This window comes from Phyllobates terribilis, unplaced genomic scaffold, assembly GCF_046119375.1.
Source record: "Phyllobates terribilis strain yellow unplaced genomic scaffold, ASM4611937v1 Scaffold_4__5_contigs__length_816908805, whole genome shotgun sequence".
NCBI classification, from domain to species: domain Eukaryota; kingdom Metazoa; phylum Chordata; class Amphibia; order Anura; family Dendrobatidae; genus Phyllobates; species Phyllobates terribilis.
This window is the reverse complement of record NW_027362764.1, coordinates 611,626,307-611,653,339: the sequence shown is the minus strand read 5'-3', so window position 1 is coordinate 611,653,339 and position 27,033 is coordinate 611,626,307. Positions and strand designations below refer to the sequence as shown.

At 42.4% G+C, this 27,033-nt stretch overlaps 1 protein-coding gene across 8 annotated transcripts in view; it reads left to right on the top strand.

The window, feature by feature from the left end:
• Positions 1-27,033, top strand: part of ST18 (ST18 C2H2C-type zinc finger transcription factor) — a 520,674-nt gene that overhangs the window by 394,326 nt on the left and 99,315 nt on the right. For all 8 annotated transcript variants that reach the window (XR_012320159.1, XM_073679291.1, XM_073679292.1 and 5 more), the window contains one exon: positions 25,724-25,969. Coding sequence is in view for 7 of the 8 variants with exons in the window: in XM_073679291.1 (XP_073535392.1) it covers positions 25,724-25,969 (246 nt within the window). In the remaining variant the exon portion in view is untranslated. The remainder of the gene's footprint in view (positions 1-25,723; positions 25,970-27,033) is intronic.

The window sequence follows — 27,033 nt, the reverse complement described above, 5'->3', positions numbered from 1 at the left end:
AACCTGATGGAGGTCAGTATAGATGGACTAATAGAACAAGTCCCACACACAGCTAGAAGCCCAAATATTTTTTCAGAGGTAGATGCAGAAAAAAAATATATTCAGTTTGCAACCTGATGGAGGTCAGTATAGATGGACTAATAGAGAAAGTCCCACACACTGCTAGAAGGCCAAATATTTTTTCAGAGCTAGATGCAGACAAAAAATGTATTTTAATTTGCAACCTGATGGAGGTCAGTATAGATGGACTAATAGAGAAAGTCCCACACACTGCTAGAAGGCCAAATATTTTTTCACATCTTGATGCAGGTAAAAATTATTTTTAATTTGCAACCTGATGGAGGTCAGTATAGTTGGACTAATAGAGAAAGTCCCACACACTGCTAGAAGGCCAAATATTTTTTCAGAGCTAGATGCAGATAAAAATTATTTTTAATTTGCAACCTGATGGAGGTCAGTATAGATGGACTAATAGAGAAAGTCCCACACACTGCTAGAAGGCCAAATATCTTTTCAGAGCTAGATGCAGATAAAAATTATTTTTAATTTGCAACCTGATGGAGGTCAGTATAGATGGACTAATAGAGAAAGTCCCACACACTGCTAGAAGGCCAAATATTATTTCAGAGGTAGATGCAGATAAAAATTATTTTTAATTTGCAACCTGATGGAGGTCAGTATTGATGGACTAATAGAGAAAGTCCCACACACTGCTAGAAGGCCAAATATTTTTTCAGAGCTAGATGCAGACAAAAAAATATTTTGAATTTGCAACGTGATGGAGGTCAGTATAGATGGACTAATAGAACAAGTCCCACACACTGCTAGAAGGCCAAATATTTTTTCAGAGCTAGATGCAGAAAAAAATTCTATTAAGTTTGCAACCTGATGGAGGTTAGTATAGATGGACTAATAGAACAAGTCCCACACACTGCTAGAAGCCTAAATATTTTTTCAGAGCTAGATGCAGAAAAAAATTATATTCAATTTGCAACCTGATGGAGGTCAGTATAGATGGACTAATAGAATGATGCTATGCCCAAAAGATTTTACTTCACTAGGTGCAGTAAAAAAATTGGTATTCTATACACAGGTGGTATATCTTGCAACACAGATAGGCTTCTCCACTGACTAACACACTCTGCAATAGGCCAAAAAGGATTAGCTTTGCTAGATTCAGCCAAATGCTTTGAAAAAAAACTTGCACAGCACTGGCACAGACCTGCCTGGCAAAAACTGATAGGAACTGATGTAACCTAGTCCTGAAAAGGACTGCAATTACAATTAGTCTTTACTCCCACAACCTATCTATTTAAGAGCACAGACCTGCCTGATAAAAGTCGTAGGAAATGCTGTAACCTAGTCCTTAAAAGGACTGCAATCACAACTATTCCCTACTCCCAAGCTATCTGTAGATTTGTGCGAAAATTGGCTTGAAATTAACAAGGTATAGCGCACACAGCAACAGCGGTGCCGTCTAACACGCAGCTGCAGCAGTGAAAAAATGGTGGCGACGGGGAAAATGGCTTGGTCTTATAGGGCAAGGACATGTGACATACACTGCCAATGACACATGCCCTTGCTTGTGTGAAAAAAAAGCACTTCGCTCCGTGTGTGCGCTGCTGATAGGCTGACAGATTGCACCTCCCCACTGTAAATGCGGGAAAGAGAAAAAAAAATGGAGATCTTCATTATTCCTGCAGAGATCCATCCCCTGCCCCTCCCCCCGCCCCGCTGTACACTCAAACTGCGTATTAACATTAATTTTCATCATTACTGAGAAAAAATCCAGTTATGATTTTGGTGCACGAACAGTTATCGAACATAACCTCGAACAGCCGAATTTTCTCAAATCATTCGTGTTCGCCGAACGGCTCGAACACCGCCCAAAACAGCTCGAATTTGAGATTGGCGAACAGTTCGAATCGAACAACGCTCATCTCTAGCGGCAACAAGCTGTGCTGAAGATAACATGCTTAATGCTTAATTGACAAACTGCCCAGTGCTGCAGAGTTGTTGAAAACTGTAACACAGCAGCCTGATCTGTGGCTCTCACCGCTGAACATACAGCCAGGCATGGTCATGTGTGACAATGGGCGGAACCTGGTGACGAAGAAATGACACCCAGATTAGATACGGTTTCCCTCTATGCCAGTCCTTTCACCGAGCTAAATACTACTCTCAGCAAAAGAAGCTGTGGAACTGTCCACGTGTTTGTGGGTAGGCGGTCCTTCCCAGTAAGTGCAATGGGGAGAGCACGGGTAATGTTGTGGGACCCGTGCTTGTGGAAGGCGGAGACGATACCGGGAGAAATAGTGGCGGCTGGGGACCAAGTATGGACACCCGGCCACTGCCGGCATGAGGTTATGAAAAGCTTCCGCCTCCTCGCGCCTAAAAGGCCACATTTCAAGTGAAAGCAGCTTTAGAGGACTTCCTGGGAGAAATGACAGCTGGGTAGATATGGTTTCCCAAGTCCTTTCACCAAGCTAAAAAATATGGCTGTGGTGAAATACAACTCAGCAAAAAAAGCTGTGGACTGGCTCCGTACCATCCCTGGCCACATTCACCTGTCCATGTGTTTGTGGGTAGGCGGTCCTTCCCAGTAAGTGCACTGGGGAGGGCATGGGTAATGTTGTGGCACCCGTGCTTGTGGAAGGCGGAGACGACACCAGGAGAAACAGTGGCGGCTGGGGACCGAGTATGGACACCCGGCCTCTGCCGGCATGAGGTTATGAAAAGCTTCTGCCTTCACGAGCCTAAAAGGCCACATTTCAAGTGCAAGCAGCTGTCAAAAATTTGGCAGTATAATATTGCAGCCTGTGGGTAGGTGGGTGGCTGGCTTCATACTTGCGCTTGCATTCCAAGGAATGGGGTAGGGACAACTGAACACTGCACTGGGACAAGGACGTGGACGGTGAAGTCTGCAACGACAGGTGCATGGCGGGAGCCATCTTCGCATGCGCAAAGGATCACTTATGATGGGCACACTTTTAGTCAGTGACCTGGGAGTCAGAAATGCTTCCAGAGGTCTTCCCCATTCTATTCTCATGTCTTTTCAGCACTGTATGCATGTGTCACACACCACATGGCCAGATAGGGTTGTAAAATGTTAAAATGACATTTCCCAGTGAATGCATTTGTCTTTGTTGAAGGCAATGCAAAAGTGCAAAAACGCATCAAAAACGCTACGTGTGAACATAGCCCAAGGTGTGGAGGAGTATTTTTGGTTTTGGTTATTTATTTTGCCTTATAATATAATTATAAGGCAAAATTTAATATAGTCATTACCCTGGAATGGTTGTTCCTTAATATATTTCCCAGGAAAATCTATTTTGTTTGTAAGTTTTATTGTTAGTCCGTAAAAGTGGCGTAATACTCTGACAACGTTGTTGACAGCAGTGACCTGGGAGTCAGAAATGCTTCCAGGGGTCTTCCCCATGCTGTTGCTATGTCATTTGAGCACTGTTCCCATCAATATGGGCAATTTTTAGGCCCTCTGCAGACAGCGGATGGGAGCCGCCTGAAAAATGCTCGAGTTTCCCATAGACTTACATTGGGCTCGTTGCTCGGGTCGAGCACCCGAGTATTCCAATTTGCTCAACCCGAGCAACGAGCACGCGAGCATTTTAGTGCTCGCTCATCACTATTCACCACCCATTACTTCCAATGGGTGAGAAACGCTGAAAAGACACTGAAAAACACTGAAAGAAGTGAAATGCTCTATTCTGCAAAAAAACATGCAAAGCACAAAATACTGATGACACAAAAACCAATGTGTGTGCAGGAGATTTCTGGAATCTCATAGACGTTGCTGGTACTGTAAAATGCAGCTGAAAATTTGCATAAAAAGATGCATCAAAAAAACGCTGAAAAAATGCCTAGTGTGAACATAGCCTTAGTGTGAGTGCAGATTAACCCCATATCTGCAGGTTTATAGCATTTTTTCTGGTGACAGGTTTCCTTTAAAAACATAAGTTCGAAATCTTGCAATTTTCACATAAGCCACTGGGGCTATTCTAGACTCATGATTACTTTTTTTCGGAGATTCCAGTGTACTTTAGCAGCAATAGACTGACTCTATCTTTTTTATTGATGCATCTAATGAGTGTGTGTAACGGTCATTATGAAGGGAGGGTGAGCAGAGGAAGCCTTGACATTGTCTATAGATAGAGGTGGATAGAGGTGCTATCTATCATTGTGATCCTGCCTAGGATGTCTATGAAACTGCTGAAAACTCTTTTTGATAGGACAGGAAGTATGAATCTAAAATTTCAGAAGCCTGTGTGAACATTTCAAGAGTACTTTTTTTTTCTAGTAGATATGTAATCTAAAAAAAACATGGTCAAAAAATTATTTAAAAAAAACACATATAACTCAAAAAACCTGACATAAAAATAGGTATTTTTTTTTTTATACATTCCCTTTAATTTCACTTGGCTACAGGTCGTCGTGTAGCCCTACCCTAAATGATGCAAATAAGTCTACAAGCAAACAGTATGAGACAAGGATGCCTCACATATAACATTATGCTGTTTACTAATCTGAAAAGGTGACATTATCAAAATATTGTGTATTATTCCCTAAGGATAACCATTGTAGCATCTACAACAAAGCAGTATGTTGACATACTAGGTATCTTCAAATAAGTATTCACTTTCTAATAATGTCAACTTGTTTTTTTTATGAGCTGAAGAGATTTGCTGTTTGATATATTTGTTGTCTATATGTTACTACGTAACGCAGTGGTTATACCAGCAAACGCTGCATTACAGTCCTGTGTGCTCCTGTTGCTGAAATTGCTGGACTTACAGTTGTATGAAAAAGTTGGGGCACCCCTACTAATCTTAAGCTTAATGTTTTATAAAAATTGGTGTTTTTGCAACAGCTATTTCAGTTTGATATTTGTAATAACTGTTGGACACAGTAATGTTTCTGCCTTGAAATGAGGTTTATTGTACTAACAGAAAATGTGCAATCTGCATTCAAACAAAATTTGACAGGTGCATAAGTATGGGCACCTCACCAGAAAAGTGACATTAATATTTAGTAGATCCTCCTTTTGCAAAAATAACAGCCTCTAGTCGCTTCCTGTAGCTTTTAATGATTTCCTGGATCCTGGATGAAGGTATTTTTAACCATTCCTCTTTACAAAACAATTCCAGTTCAGTAAAGTTAAGTAGCTCTAGGTCTTGGGGGCGAGGAAAAATCCTTTTTTTTTCATCTAAATCCTCTTTTTTTTTTTCCTCCTTCACACTGTACAAATACCCGTCTTACTAACCTTTTGGTGTCCCCCCCCCAAAAAAAAAAAAGTGTGTCTCTGATTTTTCAGACACAAATATATCTGTTGAAAATAGTCTGGTGTAGGCTAGAGAAATAGAAGTGTGGTTTTGCAGTTCCACGGTTCAAACCTCTGTATTATCCAGTTTTGGGCCATTTGTATCTAAAAAAAACAGTTTGAGTGTGGCGCTCACTGTTCAGCCGCAAATATATATATTTTAAAAAGTCTGGTATACAGCAGTATATTATAACTGTGGTTTTGCTGTTCCACGGTAAAAAATCTCTATTATCCTGCTTTTGGCATTTTTTGCAGTAAAAAAAAAACTAATAGTGTCTTCCTGATTTTTCAGACACAAATATATCTGTTGAAAATAGTCTGGTGTAGGCCCAAGAAATACAAGTGTGGCTTTGCAGTTCCACGGGTCAAATCTCTGTATTATCCTGCTTTTTTGCATTTTTGGTGTAAAGAAAAACAGTAGTGTCTCCTGATTGTTCAGACACAAATATATCTGTTGAAAATTGTCTGGTGTAGGCCCGAGAAATAGAAGTGTGGTTTTGCAGTTCCACGGGTCAAATCTCTGTATTATCCTGCTTTTGGCATTTTTTGCCATAAAGAAAAACAGTAGTAGTGTCTCCTGATTGTTCAGACACAAATATATCTGTTGAAAATAGTCTGGTATACACCAGCAAATTATAACTGTGGTTTTGCTGTTCCACGGTAAAAAATCTCTATTATCCTGCTTTTGGCATTTTTAGCCGTAAAAAAATATAATAGTGTCTCCTGATTGTTCAGACACAAATATATCTGTTGAAAATAGTCTGGTATACACCAGTAAATTATAACTGTGGTTTTGCTGTTCCACGATAAAATATCTCTATTATCCTGCTTTTGGCATTTTTTACCGTAAAAAAAAACTAATAGTGTCTCCTTGATCTTTCAGACACAAATAAATCTGTTGAAAATAGTCTGGTGTAGGCCCAAGAAATACAAGTGTGGTTTTGCAGTTCCACGGGAGAAATCTCTGTATTATCCTGCTTTTTTGCATTTTTTGCCGTAAAGAAAAACAGTAGTGTCTCCTGATTGTTCAGACACAAATATATCTGTTGAAAATAGTCTGGTGTAGGCCCAGAAACAGAAGTGTGGTTTTGCAGTTCCACGGGTCAAATCTCTGTATTATCCTGCTTTTGGCATTTTTTGCCGTAAAGAAAAACAGTAGTAGTGTTTCCTGATTGTTCAGACACAAATATATCTGTTGAAAATAGTCCGGTATACACCAGTAAATTATAACTGTGGTGTTGCTGTTCCACAGTAAAAAATCTCTATTATCCTGCTTTTGGCATTTTTTGCCTTAAAAAAAAAGTAATAGTGTCTCCTGATTGTTCAGACACAAATATATCTATTGAAAATAGTCTGGTGTAGGCCCGAGAAATAAAAGTGTGGTTTTGCAGTTCCACGGGTCAAATGTCTGTATTATCCTGCTTTTGGCATTTTTTGCCATAAAGAAAAACAGTAGTAGTGTCTCCTGATTGTTCAGACACAAATATATCTGTTGAAAATAGTCTGGTATACACCAGTAAATTATAACTGTGGTTTTGCTGTTCCATGGTAAAAAATCTCTATTATCCTGCTTTTGGCATTTTTTGCCATAAAAAAAATATAACAGTGTCTCCTGATTGTTCAGACACAAATATATCTGTTGAAAATAGTCTGGTATACACAAGTAAATTATAACTGTGGTTTTGCAGTTCCACGGAAAAAATCTCTATTATCCTGCTTTTGGCATTTTTTACCTTAAAAAAAAAATAACAGTGTCTCCTGATTGTTCAGACACAAATATATCTGTTGAAAATAGTCTGGTGTAGGCCCGAGAAATAGAAGTGTGGTTTTGCAGTTCCACGGGAGAAATCTCTGTATTATCCTGCTTTTGGCATTTTTTGCCGTAAAGAAAAACAGTAGTAGTGTCTCCTGATTGTTCAGACACAAATATATCTGTTGAAAATAGTCTGGTATACACCAGTAAATTATAACTGTGGTTTTGCTGTTCCACGGTAAAAAATCTCTATTATCGAGCTTTTGCCACTTTTTGCCGTAAAAAAAAAATTATAGTGTCTCCTGATTGTTCAGACACAAATATATCTGTTGAAAATAGTCTGGTATACACCAGTAAATTATAACTGTGGTTTTGCTGTTCCACGGTAAAAAATCTCTATTATCTTGCTTTTGCCATTTTTTGCAGTAAAAAAAAAACCTAATAGTGTCTCCTTGATTTTTCAGACACAAACATATCTGTTGAAAATAGTCTGGTTTAAGCCCAAGAAATACAAGTGTGGTTTTGCAGTTCCATGGGTCAAATCTCTGCATTATCCTGCTTTTTTGCATTTTTTGCTGTAAAGAAAAACAGTAGTGTCTCCTGATTGCTCAGACACAAATATATCTGTTGAAAATAGTCTGGTGTAGGCTCGAGAAATAGAAGTGTGGTTTTGCAGTTCCATGGGTCAAATTTCTGTATTATCCTGCTTTTGGCATTTTTTGAGGTAAAGAAAAACAGTAGTAGTGTCTCCTGATTGTTCAGACACAAATATATCTGTTGAAAATAGTCTGGTATACACCAGTAAATTATAACTGTGGTTTTGCTGTTCCACTGTAAAAAATTTCTATTATCCTGCTTTTGGCATTTTTTGCCTTAAAAAAAAAATAATAGTGTCTCCTGATTGTTCAGACACAAATATATCTGTTGAAAATTGTCTGGTGTAGGCCCGAGAAATAGAAGTGTGGTTTTGCAGTTCCACGGGTCAAATCTCTGTATTATCCTGCTTTTGGCATTTTTTGCCATAAAGAAAAACAGTAGTAGTGTCTCCTGATTGTTCAGACACAAATATATCTGTTGAAAATAGTCTGGTATACACCAGCAAATTATAACTGTGGTTTTGCTGTTCCACGGTAAAAAATCTCTATTATCCTGCTTTTGGCATTTTTAGCCGTAAAAAAATATAATAGTGTCTCCTGATTGTTCAGACACAAATATATCTGTTGAAAATAGTCTGGTATACACCAGTAAATTATAACTGTGGTTTTGCTGTTCCACGGTAAAATATCTCTATTATCCTGCTTTTGGCATTTTTTACCGTAAAAAAAAACTAATAGTGTCTCCTTGATCTTTCAGACACAAATAAATCTGTTGAAAATAGTCTGGTATACACCAGTAAATTATAACTGTGGCTTTGCTGTTCCATGGTACAAAATCTCTATTATCCTGCTTTTGACATTTTTTGCCGTAAAGAAAAACAGTAGTAGTGTCTCCTGATTGTTCAGACACAAATATATCTGTTGAAAATAGTCTGGTATACACCAGTAAATTATAGCTGTGGTTTTGCTGTTCCACGGTAAAAAATCTCTATTATCCTGCTTTTGGCATTTTTTGCCGTAAAAAAACTAATAGTGTCTCCCAGATTTTTCAGACACAAATATATCTGTTGAAAATAGTGTGATGTAGGCCCGAGAAACAGAAGTGTGGTTTTGCAGTTCCATGGGTCAAATCTCTGTATTATCCTGCTTTTGCCATTTTTTGCCGTAAAGAAAAACAGTTTGAGTGTGTCGCTCACTGTTCAGCCTCAAATATATCTATTGAAAATTTTCTGGTATACCCCAGTAAACAATAACTGTGGTTTTGTCATTCCACGGTAAAAAAATCTCTATTATTCAGCTTTTGGTATTTTTTCCGTAAAGAAAATCAGTAATAGTTTCTCCCTGATTGTTCAGATTGTTTAAAAGAGTCGGGAGTAGGCCAGAGAAATAGAACTGTGGTTTTCCTCTTCCACGGTTCTAATCTACTTTGTATTACCTTTTTTCCATGTATAGTGCGAGTGTAAGCTATTTTACTTCCTTCTGCCATGCCCTCAACAACGCAGTTACTGGGAGAGTACACCTGACAACGGACACGTGGACAAGTGCTTGTGGCCAGGGATGGTACATCTCCCTGACGGCACACTGGGTAAACATAGTGGAAGCCGGGACCCAGTCGGACCTTCGGACGGAACACATCCTCCCCACATCGAGGATTGCGTGCCCTATGTCAGTCAGAGTTGCCCCCACAGTGTACAGCTCCTGTGCATTATCCTCCTACTCATGTTCAGCCTCCATCTCAGATATCACCACATCAGTTACAAGCTGGAAGCACTGCAGTACTGCCTCCGCCAAGCAGCAAAAGGCTGTGCTGAAACTCATAAGCTTAGGTGAGAAACCTCACACTGCTTGTAAGTTGTGGACAGCTGTGAAAGAGCAGGCAGATCTGTGGCTGAGACCGCTGAACCTACATCCAGGCATGGTCGTGTGTGACAATGGCCGTAACCTGGTGGCGGCTCTGAGGCGAGATCATACACGTACCATGCCTGGCTCATGTGCGTAACCTCGTGGTTCAGCGGTTTCTTAAATCGTACCCCGAGTTGCCAGATCTGCTCGTCAAAGTTCGCCGCCTGTCAGCTCATTTTCTCAAGTTGGCTACAGCTTCCGCCGCCCTTGCTGTGTTGCAGCAGCGTTGGCAGCTTCCGTCACCCGACTGGTGTGTGATGTCCCCACACGATGCTGGCAAGCACGACTGGTATGCAAACAGGGAGGTACTGGCAGGTCCGGCCGGTATGCAGGCAGGTGGATGCTGGTAAGCACGACTGGTATGCAGGCAGGGAGGTACTGGCAGGTACGACAGGTTGGAGCACAGAGTGGATAGGACCCAGTACAGACTGGGACTCAGGAACAGAACCGCAGATGCGGTGAACAAACACAGCAGAGTGAGGCCGCCCGGAGCGGCGAGCAAGAGCAGAGCAAGACGAGACCGCCTTTAGCGGTGAGCGAGAGTAGAGCAGGACGAGGCCGCCTGGAGCGCTGAGCAAGAGTGGAGCAGGACGAGACTGCCGGAGCAGTGAGCAAAGGGTCAGAGCAGAGCGAGACTGCCGGAGCAGTGAGCAAAGGGTCAGAGCAGAGCGAGACTGCCGGAGCAGTGAGCAAAGGGTCAGAGTAGATCGAGACTGCCGGAGCAGTGAGCAAAGGGTCAGAGCAGAGCGAGACTGCCAGAGCAGTGAGCAAAGGGTCAGAGCAGAGCGAGACTGCCGGAGCAGTGAGCAAAGGGTCAGAGCAGAGTGAGACTGCCGGAGCGGTGAGCAAAGGCAGAGCAGAGCGAGACCGCCTGGAGTGGTGAGCAGAGCAAGACCGCCGGAGTGGTGAGCAAGGCAGAGAAGGCAAGAATTGCCGGAGCAGTGAGCAAGGCCGAGCAGGCAAGAACCGCCGGAGCAGCGAGCAAGGCAGGGCAGAGGGGACAGGGCTCTGTTCACACGGAACAGACTGGAAGGGAAAGGCAGAACCAGATACACACAAGATACTTGCAATGAAGTAGCGAGTGGACTCTAAACTCACAAACGGAAGTACAGCGACAACGAGTAGGAGTTAGGTGCAGGTTCAGACTCTGCAGAAAAAGGGAAGTTACGGACATAGAGAAAAACAGGAGACAGGTTAGGAGACAGTTCAGACAGGAACTGTTACAGCAACAAATACAGGAACGAGCCAAGGTAAAGCCAAGTGCTGGTTCAGACAATGCAGGAGAAAAGGAAGGTACAGACAGAGAGAAAAACAGGAAGCAGGTTAGGAGACAGTTCAGACAGGAACTGTTACTGTAGCGAGATACAGGAGCGAGTCTGGGTATGCGGCCCCCAGAGGGCGAGACGAACAGGCTAAGAGCGTGTTCACACGGGTCTGGAATTACAGCCTGCAGGAAAGGCAGAAAGACAGCTGGCTAGAGTGCACAGACAGGACACAGTTCAGACACGGGAACTGATAGCGCAAGGCAGGAAACATAGACAGGACCTGGCACATCAGTGACAAGAAGCCAACTGACAGAACAAGATGCTGAGGCATGGATTCCAAGGAGGAGCTGGTTTAAATACCAGGTGACAGACAGCAATAGGCTGAGGACACATTAGGGGTGTGTCTGCAGCAGCTACAAGAAACAGGAAGTTCAGTGGGCGTCGCCCTAAGCAGCCAGAGCAGAGCAAAGCAGACAGTATGGAAAGAAGCCAGAGTGGCAGTCTGGACTGGAAATCAAGTGTGCGCTCTTGCACAGTGGGAGATGGACCACTATGCATGGATGCCACCAGGTACATTACACCCAATAATAGGTAGAAGGTTTTTAGTATGCTGTAATCCACATCTGTTTCAAGGGGCATTGCAGTTCCTCATAATTTTTGGAAAGCCTTCCATTCACTGCTTAGGCCAACAGTGTACAGGAGACCCAGTTGCTATAAATGGAAAAAACGGTTTAGTTAAGGCCCTCTGACCTCCATGTCATTTCCAAGGGGCATTGGAGTGCCTCAAAATTTTTGGTGGGCATTGCACTCACTGTATGCCCTATAACTGTGTAGCCGAACCGCTCCTTTTGTTACAGAAACATATCCTACAAGACATTTGTGGTTGACTGGCATGATATTGATGTGAATGGTCCCTGTTCCTCCTGCTCTTTCTCCTTTGCCACTACCTCATCCATCATTTATCACCTGAAGCTTTGTTTTATTGGGAGTCATAGAACTGGGATAGTAGCAGGAAAACATCCTGCAATCCTTGGAGGAGGTAAGATATGCACCAAAACGCTGACCACCTCAGGCCTAGCCGCTACTACATACATGCGCTTGCATTCCAAGAAAACAAAGCAGATGCTAACTTCTATCATCATCATCATGCTCCTCACCTTGGCACTCTCAACTCCCTTGATGGAGAAGCCAGGGCCCACCGGAGGAGTCTGGTTCTCTGGTCGGCTCGTCCAATGCTGCCCTAAAGCAGGCCGGGCTAAGAAAAGTGTGTGGGGGGATGTTCCAAGGAGAAATAGGGGCGGCTGGGGACCGTTTATGGACACCCGGCTGCCCCCAGGCGGCTGGGGACTGTGTGTGGACACCCAGCCACGGGGCGGCTGGGGACCGAGTATGGACACCCGGCCGCCCCCTGGTGGCTGGGGACCGAGTGTGGACACCCGGCCGCCGGGCGGCTGGGGACTGAATATGGATACCAGGCCGCCAACGCAGCCATGATGTGGTGGCCAGATTCCGCCTCCACATGCCTAAAAGGCCCAATTTCAAGTGCAAGCAAGCAGTATGGTATTGCAGCCTGGGGGTGGGTGGGTGGTTGGCTGCATATTTGCGCTTGCATTGCAAGGAATGGGGGAGGTACAATTGAACACTGCCCTGTGACAAGAACTTGCATGGGGATAGTTGCAAGTCTGCATCTTCTGATGAGGCAAGGATCACTTCTGATGGGCACACTTTTAGGCAGTGACCTGGGTGTCAGAGATGCTTCCAGGGGTCTTCCCCATGCTGTTCCCATGTCTTTTCAGCACTGTATGCATGTGTCACACAGCACATGGCCAGGTTGTAAAATGTTAAAATGACATTTCCCGGTGAATGCATTTGTCACGGTTGAAAGCAATGCAAAAGTGCAAAAACGCATAAAAAATGCTACTTGTGAACATAGCCCAAGGTGTGGAGGAGTAATTGTGTTTTTGGTTAATTATTTTACCTTATACACAAGTCTTTACCCTGGAAAGGAACTTCCTTAACATACAGTGGTGGCCAAAAGTATTGGCACCCCTGCAATTCTGTCAGATAATACTCCGTTTCTTCCTGAAAATGATTGCAATCATAAATTCTTTGGTATTATTATCTTCATTTAATTTGTCTTCAATGAAAAAACACAAAAAGAATTGTCCTAAAGCCAAATTGGATATCATTCCACACCAAACCTAAAAAAGGAGGTGGACAAAAGTATTGGCACTGTTTGAAAAATCATGTGATGCTTCTCTAATTCGTGCAATTAACAGCACCTGTAACTTACCTGTGGAACCTAACAGGTGTTGGCAATAACTAAATCACACTTGCAGCCAGTTAACATGGTTTAAAGTTGACTCAACCTCTGTCCTGTGTCCTTGTGTGTACCACATTGAGCATGGAGAAAAGAAAGAAGACCAAAGAACTGTCTGAGGACTTGAGAAACCAAATTGCGAGGAAGCATGAGCAATCTCAAGGCTACAAGTCCATCTCCAAAAACCTGAATGTTCCTGTGTCTTCCGTGCGCAGTGTCATCAAGAAGTATAAAGCCCATGGCATTGTGGCTAACCTCCCTAGATGTGGACAGAAAAGAAAAATTGACGAGAGATTTCAACGCAAGATTGTGCGGATGGTGGATAAAGAACCTCGAATAACATCCAAACAAGTTCAAGCTGCCCTGCAGTCCGAGGGTACAACAGTGTCAACCCGTACTATCCGTCGGCGTCTGAATGAAAAGGGACTGTATGGTAGGATACCCAGGAAGACCCCACTTCTTACCCCGAGACATAAAAAAGCCAGGCTGGAGTTTGCCAAAACTTACCTGAGAAAGCAAAAAACGTTTTGGAAGAATGTTCTCTGGTCAGATGAGACAAACGTAGAGCTTTTTGGGAAAAAGCATCAACATAGAGTGTACAGGAAAAAAAAAGAGGCATTCAAAGAAAAGAACACGGTCCCTACAGTCAAACATGGCAGAGGTTCCCTGATGTTTTGGGGTTGCTTTGCTGCCTCTGGCACTGGACTGCTTGACCGTGTGCATGGCATTATGAAGTCTGAAGACTACCAACAAATTTTGCAGCATAATGTAGGGCCCAGTGTGAGAAAGCTGGGCCTCCCTCAGAGGTCATGGGTCTTCCAGCAGGACAATGACCCAAAACACACTTCCAAAAGCACTATAAAATGGTTTTAGAGAAAGCACTGGAGACTTCTAAGGTGGCCAGCAATGAGTCCAGACCTGAATCCCATAGAACACCTGTGGAGAGATCTCAAAATGGCAGTTTGGAGAAGGCACCCTTCAAATATCAGTGACCTGGAGCAGTTTGCCAAAGAAGAATGGTCTACAATTCCAGCAGAGCATTGTAAGAAACTCATTGATGGTTACCGGAAGCGGTTGTTCGCAGTTATTTTGGCTAAAGGTTGTGCAACCAAGTATTAGGCTGAGGGTGCCAATACTTTTGTCTGGCCCATTTTTGGAGTTTTGTGTGAAATGATCAATGATTTGATTTTTGCTTCATTCTCTTTTGTGTTTTTTCCTTGCAAGCAAATTAAATGAAGATAATAAAACCAAAGAATTTGTGATTGCAATCATTTTCAGGAAGAAACTGAGTATTATCTGACAGAATTGCAGGGGTGCCAATACTTTTGGCCACCACTGTATTTCACAGGAAAGCAGTTTCAGTTTCGTTTTTGAACGTTTTATTGTGAGCCCTTAAATGTGGCTTAATACCTCTGACCACGTTGTTGACAGCAGTGACCTGGGGGTCAGAAATGCTTCCTGGGGCGATCCCCATGCTGTCCCCATGTCATTTGAGCACTGTCACTATCGTTTTGGGCAATTTTTAGGCTTTCTACAGACTGCCCGGGGTGCCGCCGCAAAATTGCTCGGGTCTCCCATAGACAAACATTGGGCTCGTTGCTCGGGTCGAGCACCCGTGTATCACGGCAAGCCCATCCCTAGCTTCGAGCACCCGAGCATTTTAGTGCTCGCTCAACACTATTACTACGATATTCTACTGACTTCAGTATAAAGAAATATAAGGGAAAGCAAATCTCTTTCCATTCAATATTTTGTCTTTTCATTGAAGTCAATGGAATATGGGTTGGACAAGTGACACAAAAAATACCAACAGTTGTCAGATATCTTCTTGATCAAACTCTATTGTGAACGGCTTGGAATCTGTCACAGATTCTCTATGCAATTTCAAGTTACATAGATCGTAAATATGTTGTATATTCCTCATTATTTGCACAACTATATTTAGCTGAAATGTTTTAGCTTATGCAGCATTACCAAGTTTCCTATCATTGCTCTACAAGCTGTCACTTGTTCTAATGCCATCTCAGATATGTAACTTGTGGTCATTTGGTACGGATGTAGTTAATACCTTGCATTTCTGTAACTAAGAGTTATTAATACTAATGTAAAATGCATTTGATATTATACAGATGGCACAAGATGTTGTTACTAAGTTATTATCTGGGATAAGCTGCACTGTTAAATTCAGGACTTAGAAATATCACATCAGATTAAAATATTGCAGTGAAATGGGCAGCAAGATAAAGTTAAACTACCTTAATATAAACCTGTTTAAATATTTTATTTATTTACTACTGCAATAGCCCAGTATGTTTCTATTTAAGTAGTAAATGTCGTATTGTTAGGCTGTATTTTTTATTATTGTATTATATGATACTGAAAATAGTGCAAGTACAGATGCACAATATTGTAAACCAGACTATGAATCTATTTCTCTATATAGTTATCCAGTTGTTCATTTTTGTAAATGACATTGAATGCAAAATTATTACTTTTTGGCATGTAGAAATCATATATGTATATATATATATATATATATATATATATATATATATATATATATATATTTACAAAAAAATAAAGAGAACACTTAAACAAGAGAATATATCTCCAAGTAAATCAAACTTCTGTGAAATCAAACTGTCCACTTAGGAAGCAACACTGATTGACAATCAATTTCACATGCTGTTGTGCAAATGGAATAGACAATAGATGGAAATTATTGGCAATTATCAAGACACCCTCAATAAAGGAGTGTTTCTGCACGTGGGGACCACAGACCACATCTCAGTACCAATGCTTTCTGGCTGCTGTTTTGTTTACTTTTGAATGTTGGTTGTGCTGTCACACTCGTGGTAGCATGAGACGGACTCAACAACCCACAGAAGTTGCTCAGGTAGTGCAGCTCATCCAGGATGGCACATCAATGCGAGCTGTGGCAAGAAGGTTTGCTGTGTCTGTCAGCGTAGTGTCCAGGAGACAGGCCAGTACACCAGGAGACGTGGAGGTGGCCGTAGGAGGGCAACAACCCAGCAGCAGGACCGCTACCTCCACCTTTGTGCAAGGAGGAACACTGCCAGAGCCCTGCAAAATGACCTCCAGCAGGCCACAAATGTGCATGTGTCTGCACAAACGGTTAGAAACCAACTCCTTGAGGGTGGAATGAGGGCCCGACGTCCACAGATGGGGGTTGTGCTCACAGCCCAGCACCGTGCAGGATGCTTGGCATTTGTCACAGAACACCAGGATTGGCAAAGTCGCCACTGGCACCCTGTGCTCTTCACAGATGAAAGCAGGTTGACACTGAACACATGTGACAGACGTGACAAAGTCTGGAGATGCCATGGAGAGCGATCTGCTGCCTGCAACATCCTTCAGCATGATCGGTTTGGCAGTGGGTCAGTAATGGTGTGGGGTGGCATTTCTTTGGGGGGCTGGACCATGTGTTCGCCAGAGGTAGCCTGACTGTCATTAGGTACCGAGATGAGAACCCCAGACCCCTTGTGAGACCATATGCTGGTGCGATTGGCCCTGGGTTCCTCCTAATGCAGGACAATGCCAGACCTCTTGTGGCTGGAGTGTGTAAGCAGTTCCTGCAAGATGAAGGCATTGAAGCTATGGACTGGCTCGCCCGTTCCCCAGACCTGAATCCAATTGAGCACATCTGGGACATCATGTCTCGCTCCATCCACCAACGTCACATTGCACCACAGACTGTCCAGGAGTTGGCGGATGCTTTAGTCCAGGTCTGGGAGGAGATCCCACAGGAGACCATACGAAACCTCATCAGGAGCATGCCAGGCATTGTAGGGAGGTCATACAGGCACGTGGAGGCCACACACAATACTGAGCCTCATTTTGACTTGTTTTAAGGACATTACATCAAAGTTGGATAAGCCCCTAGTGTGTTTTTCCACTTTAATTTTGGGGGTGACGCCAAATCCAGGCCTCCATTGGTTAATAAATTTGATTTCCACTGATGATTTTTGTGTGATTTTGTTGTCAGCACATTCAACTTTGTACAGAACAAAGTATTCAATTAGAATATTTGATTCATTCAGATCAAGGATGTGTTATTTGAGTGTTCCCTTTATTTTTTTGAGCAGTGTATATATATTTATTTATTTATTTAATATAAACAATTTAGGTCTATTATAAAAATAATAAATTGCAGTTTGGTTTATCTTGACTATTACAAATTAGGCATTATTGTTCCCAAAACCTGCACCCTATGGTGATCTAAGTTTGGTTAAGTGGAACAGTAGTACAGATGCTTGCAAGGATGTTAACTAGTGATGAGCGAGCATGTTCTGTTAACCCTTTCGGTGAGCATGCTCGGGTGCTCGCCGAGTATCTTCAGCGTGCTCGGGTGTTATGTTTTAGTCACTCCGTTCTCATAATTTGCGACTATTTGACAGCTTTAATACATGTGAGGAGTCCCTTTTTCTTAGGAATTCCTCGCATGTATTAAAGCTGTCAAACGGTCGCAAATCATGAGCATGGAATAACTAAAACATAACACCTGAGCACCGCTGAAGATACTGGGAATACACCCATGCATGCTCGTAAATCTCGAGTAATGAGCATGCTCGCTCATCACTAATGTTAACGCTTTACTGACCAGGGCAAATTTTTCAAAATGTCACTTTATGTGGCAATGACTTTGAAATGTTTCCACGTATCCCAGTGATTTTGAGATTGATAAGTTTTGCATTTATTTATAACAATATCAGAAATTTGTAAAATGTTCTTTGCTAGGGTGTTAGAAGGTTCAATTTCTTAACCCCGGGTGATTTTTCCTTTTTGTTTTTTCCTCCCCTTCTTTTCATTTTTCAGTAAATATAGCCATATGTGAGCTTGTTTTTTGTGGAACGAGTTCTACTTTTGAATGACATCATTGATTTTTCCATATTACCACGTACTGGAAATCGAGAAAAAAAATCCAAGTGCGGTGAAATTGCAAAAAAAGTGCAATTCTGCAATTGTTTTCTGTTTTTTTTTTATTTACCATGTTCAATATATAGTAAAACTGACCTGGCAATATGATTCCCCAAGTTAGTATGAGTATGCAGATACCAAACATGTATAGGTTCTTTTTTATTTAAGTGGTGAAAAAAAATCTGAAATTTGCATGAAAAAAGGTTTTGCTTTGTCACCATTTTCCGACACCCATAACATTCTAATTTTTCAGGAGCTGCGGCTGGGTGAGAGCTTATTTTTGTGCTGATGTTTTTATGCTGATGTTTTTATTGATACCATTTTGGTGTAGATATAATGTTTTGATCGCCTTTTATTCTAGCGTCTTTATTTTTTTTTCTTGTTACGCCGTTTACCAATAGATTAATTTACTTTATATTTTGATAGATTGGACATTTCTGAATGCAGCGATACCAAATATGTGTTTTTTATTGTTTTATTATTAAAAGGGGAGTGATTTTTTTTTTTTTTTTATATTTTTTACATAGTAACATAGTAACATAGTTTGTAAAGCCGAATAAAGACTTGCGTCCATCAAGTTCGACCTGTTAGTTCAGTAATTGCTAAAGTTGATCCAGAGGAGGGCAAAAACCCCAAATGATTTAGCCAATCTTCACCTGAGGAAAAATTCTCTCCCGACTCTGAAACCAGCAGTCAAAATAAATCCCTGTATCAACTTACTATTTTATTTTATTTTTAAGTATATGCTGAAATCTGCCTGGTATCTAGAAATGCATCCAGTCCCCGCTTGAATTGGTGTAGTGAATCCGACATTACCGTCTCCTCACTCAGTGAATTCCATATTCTCACTGCTCTTACCGTAAAGAACCCCTTCCTATGCTGGTGCTGAAACCTTTTCTCTTCCAGTCTTAGTGAATGCCCTCTTGTTACCATAATATCCCTCCTTTTGAACAAATCCCGGGCAAGATCTCTATACTGTCCCCTAACATATTTGTACACATTTATTATGTCCCCCCTCAACCTTCTCTTTTCCAAGCTGAATAGTCCTAGTTTTGCCAATCTCTCTGGGTATTGCAGTCCCTCCATTCCCTTTATTAATTTTGCTGCCCTCCTTTGTACCTTTTCAAGCTCATTTATATCCTTTCTATATATTGGGGCCCATAACTGAGCACAGTATTCCAAGTGTGGTCTGACCAGTGCTTTGTACAGTGGAAGAACAATGTTCTCATCCTTTGCAGCTATACCTCTTCTGATACATCCCATTACCCTTTTTGCCCTTACAGCAGCGGCCTGACTTTGGGCACTCCAATTTAGTTTGCTATCAATCAAGATGCCCAAGTCCTTCTCCATCTCTGAATTCCCCAATGATTTCCCATTCAGTGAGTACTGGTGACTTCCATTTTTCCTTCCCATATGTATGACCTTACATTTCTCCTCGTTAAACCTCATTTGCCATTTAATGCTCCACCTACCCAGCTTATCCAAATCCCTCTGTAGGTCTGCACTGTCCTCTTTTGTATTAATTGTTTTGCATAACTTTGTGTCATCTGCAAATATTGATATTTTACTATTTATCCCGTTGACTATATCGTTAATAAAGATATTAAATAACATTGGGCCTAGTACAGACCCCTGTGGTACCCCACTAGTGACGCTTACCCAATCTGAGTATATTCCATTTATAACCACCCTCTGCCTTCTATCCCTTAGCCAGTTTGCTACCCACTTGCAAACATTTTCCCCCAGCCCCATCATTCTCATTTTGTATACCAACCTATTATGTGGCACGCTATCGAACGCTTTTGAGAAGTCGAGATACACGACATCCACTGGTTCCCCCTGATCTAATCGAGAGCTAACCTCCTCGTAGAAGTCAATCAGGTTTGTTTGGCAGGAGCGATTCCTCATGAATCCATGTTGGTTCGGGATTAAAAGATTATTAGCATCAAGATGCTCCGTAATTGCCTCTTTAATGAAGCTTTCAAAAATGTTGCCCACAACGGACGTCAGACTCACCGGCCGATAGTTTCCGGCGTCACTTTTTGCTCCCTTTTTGAATATTGGCACTACATTTGCCTGTCGCCAATCAAGTGGTACAGACCCAGTCTCAACAGAGTCCTTAAATATAAGATATAGCGGTCTGTCTATCACATTACTTAGTTCCCTTAGTACCCATGGGTGTATGCCATCAGGTCCTGGTGATTTGTTTATTTTAATGTTACTGAGGCGTTTCTGTACCTCAACTTGGGTTAGATTAGTCATACTTAGTGGACGATTAAGCTTGTCACTTCTCATTTCTCCAGTTCGTTCTATTTCCTTTGTGAAAGTTGTCGAAAAAAAATTATTTAATAGATTAGCTTTATCCTCATCTTTCTCTATGATTTTGCCTTCCTCACTTTTTATCGGTCCAATATTATCCGATTTAATCCTTTTACTATTTATACACGTAAAGAACAGTTTGGGATTTGATCTACTTTCCCTAGCAATACGTTTCTCTGTTTCCTCCTTCGCTATTTTTATTTGTTTTTTACAGGTTCTCGTTTTTTCCTTGTAACACATTAGTGCCTCCTTACTGTTTTCCTGTTTTAATCTCTTGAATGCCTCTTTTTTGCTATTTAACGCCTCTTTTACGTTCTTGTTCAACCATATTGGTTTCCTCTTATTTCTGGTCCTTTTATTCCCATACGGTATATACCTCTCGCACTATTCTGAGTATTCAGAATTCTTTTGAAGGTTTCCCATTTACTATTCGTATTCCTTTGATTAAGTACTTTGTCCCAGTCAATAAGTTGAAGGTTTTCTATCAGCTGATCAAACTTCGCCCTCCTAAAGTTTAATGTTTTTGTTGTTCCCTTATTGATAACCCTACTGAAGGGCATTTTGAAGTCGATAATATTATGATCGCTATTACCTAGGTGCCCCCCTATCTGTACCTCAGTTATTCTATCAGGCCTATTAGTCAATATTAAGTCCAACACGGCCTTCCCTCTCGTTGGTTCCTGCACTAGTTGGGAGAGATAATTATCCTTAATATTTGTCAAGAACCTTTTTCCTTTCTGAGATCTACAGGTTTCTGTTTCCCAGTCAATATTCGGGTAGTTGAAATCCCCCATTACAATCACTTCATTATGTTTTGCTACTTTGTCTATTTGTCCTAATAGCAGATTCTCATTCTCCTCTGTTATATTTGGTGGCTTATAGCAGACCCCCAGTAATATTTTATTATTATTTTTTGCCCCCTTTATCTCTACCCACATGGACTCGGCCCCCTCTTCTCCCTCTCCTATATCTTCCCTTAGTCTGGGCTTTAGACATGACTTTACATATAAGCAGACTCCTCCGCCTTTCCCCTGTTTCCGGTCCCTTCTAAATAAACTATAATCTAATAAATTTACCGCGCAGTCGTAGCTATCGTCTAGCCAAGTCTCTGTTATACCTACGATGTCATACCTCTCCTCCGATATAAGCGCCCGCAGCTCATCCGCCTTATAAGTCAGGCTTCTTGCGTTGGTCAGCATGCAAGATAAAACTTTGGGGTTATTTAGCATCCTATTCTTCTCTAACGATCTAACTGTACTATCACCACCCCCCTCTCCACCCTCATTATATTCACTTCTCCCCTTCCCCCTTGCTTGCCTCACATCCCACCTATCTCCTTGGTTCCCTACCCCCCTGTCTCTAGTTTAAAAACTCCTCCAACCTATTAGCCATCTTCTTCCCCAGCACCGCTGCACCCTCCCCATTGAGGTGCAGCCCGTCCCTACGGTAGAGCCTGTAGCCGACCACGCAGTCGGCCCAGTTCTCCATGAACCCAAACCCTTCTGCCTTGCACCAACTCTTTAGCCACTTATTCACCTCCCTAACTTCCCGTTGGCGCTCCTGTGTGGCTCGCGGGATTGGTAGTATTTCTGAGAAAACTACCTTGGAGGTCCTTGCCCTAAGTTTCCTACCTAGGTCCCTGAAATCATTTTTAAGGACCCTCCATCTACCACTCACTTTGTCATTGGTGCCGATGTGGACCATGACCGCTGGGTCTTCGCCAGCCCCACCCAGTAACCTGTCAACCCGATCCGCGATGTGCCGGACTCGAGCTCCAGGGAGGCAGCACACCGTTCGGCGATCCCGGTTTTTGTGACAGATTGCCCTGTCTGTCCCCCTAATAATAGAGTCACCCACTACCAGGACCTGTCTTGCCTGCCCTACACTTCCCCCCTCCCCCTCATTACTGGAGCATACACTCCCCCGGCGGTCAGAGGATCTGTCGTGCTCCAATAATGCCGGTTCTGAACCAGCCTTCCTATACTTCTTCCCTCTATCCCTCCTAACTGTTATCCAGCTCCCTGCCTGTTCAGCCTGCACTTCCCCTTTATGCTCCACCCCCAGTATTGACCCATTGAGTGTCTGCTCGGTGAGCAGCAAACTCCGTTCCATGTTGTCGATGCTCCTCAGTATCGCTATCTGAGCACTTAGATCAAGAATTTGGGCATCCAAGTGCACGATATGCTCACATCTCTCGCAGCAGTATGGATCCTCTAGCGGTTGCTCACGGAATGCATACATTGCGCAAGATGTACACTGCACGGCTCCGGCCAACATGGACGTCATGCTAAATATGGGGATACAGTCAGTATATATAAACAAGTACAAAACACAATTATTTATATATAGGTGTATGGACGGGGATCAATTAGGGATGTGCAAGTGTATCAATTAGATATCGGCGGGGGATCAGTTAAGTATGGACGGGGGATCAATTAAGTATCAAGTATGGACGGGGGAATCAGCTGAGTAGGTCAGGTGGATTAATTAAGTATGGACGGTGTGTCAATTAACTATGGACTGGGGATCAATGAATATGGACTGGGGAAATAATTAATTGTGGACTGGGGAATCAATCAATTAATTATGGACAGGGGGTTAATTTAATATGGATGGGGATAAGGCAAATAAATAGGGACTGGGAATCAGTAAATGTGGACAGGGGGAATCTATTAAATATGGACAAGGGAGATCAATTGATTATGGGCTGGGGGGGTTGATCAGATAAATGTGGTCGGGGGGATCAATTTAATATGGACGGGGGGTGGTTGGGGGATCAATTAAATGAGGACGGGGGGGTCAATTTAAATGTCGTCAGGGGGATCAGTTAAATATGGACAGGGGGTGATCAGGGGATCAATTTAAATATGGACGGGGGGTGATCAATTAAATATGGACTGGGGATCACTAAAGATGGCCGGGGGAGTTGTATGAAATATGGATAGGGGGGAGATCGATTAAGTATGGACAGGGGATTAATTTAAATAAGGCCGGGGGGGAGCACTTAAATATAATACAATTATAATACAAATACAAATACAATACTGTACAGTACAGTACACACTCGGGTTCAGTAGGGCCGCTTATCGCGGCCTCCTGCCCCTCACTCACCTCCTCTAGGGACGCTGCACGCTATCACAGCACGCTCGCCCCTCCGGTCGCCTCTTACCGGTCCTCCTGGTCACCTCCTGGTCACCACCACCTGGCGCCCTCCGCCGGCCGGCGCTGCACGCTATCACAGCGCTCTCTTGCGCTCGTCCCTCCGTTCGCCTCCTACCGGTCCACCCGGTCCACTCGGTCACCTCCGCCTGGCTCCCTCGCCGGAGGGCCACGAGCCGAGTCGGACCTCGCCGCATGCCGCTCACCATAGCCACACCACAGCCCATGTGCTCACACCCCACGCGCACTCTCACTTCCGGTCACGTGCTCTGTCTGTAGCTGGGAAGGGGTCAGATGAAAAAGTCCTGGAGATGTTTTTCCCTCCTTCCCAGCAGCTACAGCAGCAAAAACTCCCAGCATCAACAGGCTCCTCCTCTTCCTCTTCCTGTCTGGAGCTTCCTGTCTGGAGTTTTAAAACTTTTTTGTAGTAACATCTTGTAGTAATGTGCCCATCCTGGTCCCCATCTTGTAGTAATGTGCCCATCCTGATTCCCGTCTTGTAGTAATGCCTCATCCTGGTCCCCATCTTGTAGTAATGTCCCCATCCTTGTCCGCATCTTGTAGTAATGTCCCCCATCTTGGTCCTCATCTTTTAGTAATGTGCCCATCCTGGTCCCCATCTTGTAGTAATGTGCCCATCCTGGTCCCCATCTTATAGCAATGTGCCCATCTTGGTCCCCATCTTGTAGTAATGTGCCCATCCTGGTCCCCATCATGTAGTAATGTTCCCCTATCTTGGTCCTCATCTTGTAGTAATGTGCCCATCCTGATTCCCATCTTGTAGTTATGTGCCCATCCTTGTCCGCATCTTGTAGTAATGTCCCTCATCTTGGTCCTCATCTTGTAGTAATGTGCCCATCCTGGTCCCCATCTCGTAGTAATGTGCCCATCCTGGTCCCCATCTTGTAGTAATGTGCCCATCCTGGTCCCCATCTTGAAGTAATGTGTCCATCCTGGTCCCCATCTTGTAGTATTGTGCCCATCCTGGTCCCCATCTTGTAGTAATGTTCCCCTATCTTGGTTCTCATCTTGTAGTAATGTGCCCATCCTGATTCCCATCTTGTAGTAATGTGCCCATCCTTGTCCGCATCTTGTAGTAATGGCCCCCATCTTGGTCCTCATCTTGTAGTAATGCGCCCATCCCGGTCCCCATCTTGTAGTAATGACCAATGCTGATCCGTAACTTGTAGAACATTCAACTGAAAGGAATCACTGAGTTTGGCGGCCCTGAGAACCAGGCCGCAATCATTACGGAGGCTCCAATGTCTGCGGGCCACATTAAGCAGCCTCAGGGGCTGCATGCGGCCCTAGGGCCGCATGTTTGAGAACTCTGTTTTACGAGTAGATATTTAATTTTTTTAAATATTTTTCCCAATTCTTTTTCCCTTTTTTTTCATTGATTACTTTAGTATTGCAGTCTATGGTAGAATAAATGATCTCCTCAGCCACAGTCTGAGTTTTATAGTAATATCAAAATGGTAGTAACAAGGCCTTCTTTTAGGCACATGGCTGTCATGATAACCAATCAGCATCTGGCGGGGTAGATCCATGCCTCTTTGGACTCCCTCCAGAATTGATCCATTTAAATAAAGGAGGGGATAATTGCTACAAAACAATTGCCAAATGAGTTTCTAATATAAATTCAGTACTAAATTATCTAAAATTATTAATACAAAAGTATTTAAAATATACTAAGGTATCTAAAATTACTGTATTAATTCATGCAGTAAATTCTATAATTATTATCCAAAACCCATTTTACAACTAAAGTATTTTAAAAGTAATGATATGTTTCAGAATTTTACAAAACCAGGCTTGTATTTCTTTTTACTTTCTCACAATCATCGAGCAGCTTTTTTCCTTTATTTAAATTTCTGGATAAATTCTGGAAGCATCTTATTTAAATTCTGCATGCAATAAGCTGGAAAACATGGTGAGCATTATGAGGTTACACAGAACTCTGGCAAAGAATTACACATTAACTGATGTGATGTAAATCAAAAGCTGCTTTCTAAATCAGATATTATTTAAATAAAAGCTTGCATTTACTTTTATCCCTTAAAAGCACCACATGGCCACACTATCAAAGCCGCGAACTGTTCATCAATTTATAATATATCTTTATAATTTCCCCAGGCTGCAGAGATTGAAGTGGATGAAAATGGAACTTTGGACCTGAGTATGAAGAAGAATCGACTCCATGAAAAAGCTGGTACATTAGGCTCTTCCAATCCCATCCTATCAACTCCATCATCTTCTCCTTTTAAAACTAGTAGCCTCTTGGTCAATGCTGCCTTTTACAAAGCCCTTTGTGAAAAAGAGGGCTGGGACGCCCCAATCAACTACAGCAAGGTGCATGGTAAAAATGGAGAGGACAGCGAGGTAAAGTATCTACATGTTTGTCATACAATATCATATTACAGAATGTGACTCATATATCTGCTCATTTTAAAGCAACCTTATCATAAGTGAATAAAAATAACCCTTTACTGAGTAAATAACCTTCATGTAGCAACTGTCCTATATTCAGTGCCAGCAATGTGCAGTCCAGGAAACCCTCCTCCTCAGTATTGTGAAGTAACCGTGCCAAGAGATCTGTGCAGAACATAGTGAATACAACATAATATTTCATCACAGGGCGATGATATCATCTCATGCAATGGTCAGCACAGCCAGATAGTTTCATCCATGCTTATCATTTCTTCCTTAGGGGTATGCACAAGTCATATTTTATTTTTGGTACAATATAATGGAGCTGTAGTCATGGACAAATTTTTAGCACCATTATGTGTACAGCACAATAAATATTTTATTAAAGGGGATCTGTCAGTAGGATCAACTCTTCTTTTTAAGAAGTATATATGGGCATGTAGTTCTTAAGAAGCCGAATAAAATGATTCTTTAATATCTGTGACGTATAACGGCCACTCTCTGCTCTCCTGATCTCACTGCAGAGCTGTGTGTGATTATAACTGACACATCTGCAGGCTCCTCTCAGCTTCAGCCTCCAGCTCACAGGCGGACAGGGTTACAATACAGCAGAGCTGTAAGAGCTGCAGCTGCTAACTTGTTTGTAAGGAGACAAAGTTCAGTTCAACTGTTTTGTATTAGTTACATGTCTCACACTGGTAACTTCCCCTTTCATTTATAATAATCTCTGGATGCAGATTCTCATGCACGTCAGTGTCTGACCTACAGTCCTGAACAGCTCATTTACATATAAGATAAACATGGATTTCTCTGGAATAAGACATCGGATCACAGATATGAAGGCATCATTTTATTCAGCTTCCTATGACCTACATGCTCATATAGATATCTTAAGAGGGTTGATCCTACTGACAGATTCCCTTTTAGTATAAGGATAGTCTCAAATAGAACACATACAGACAAAAGAGTCAGTGTAGGGCCTCATTCACGCATCAATGATTTATTTTATAGCCAAA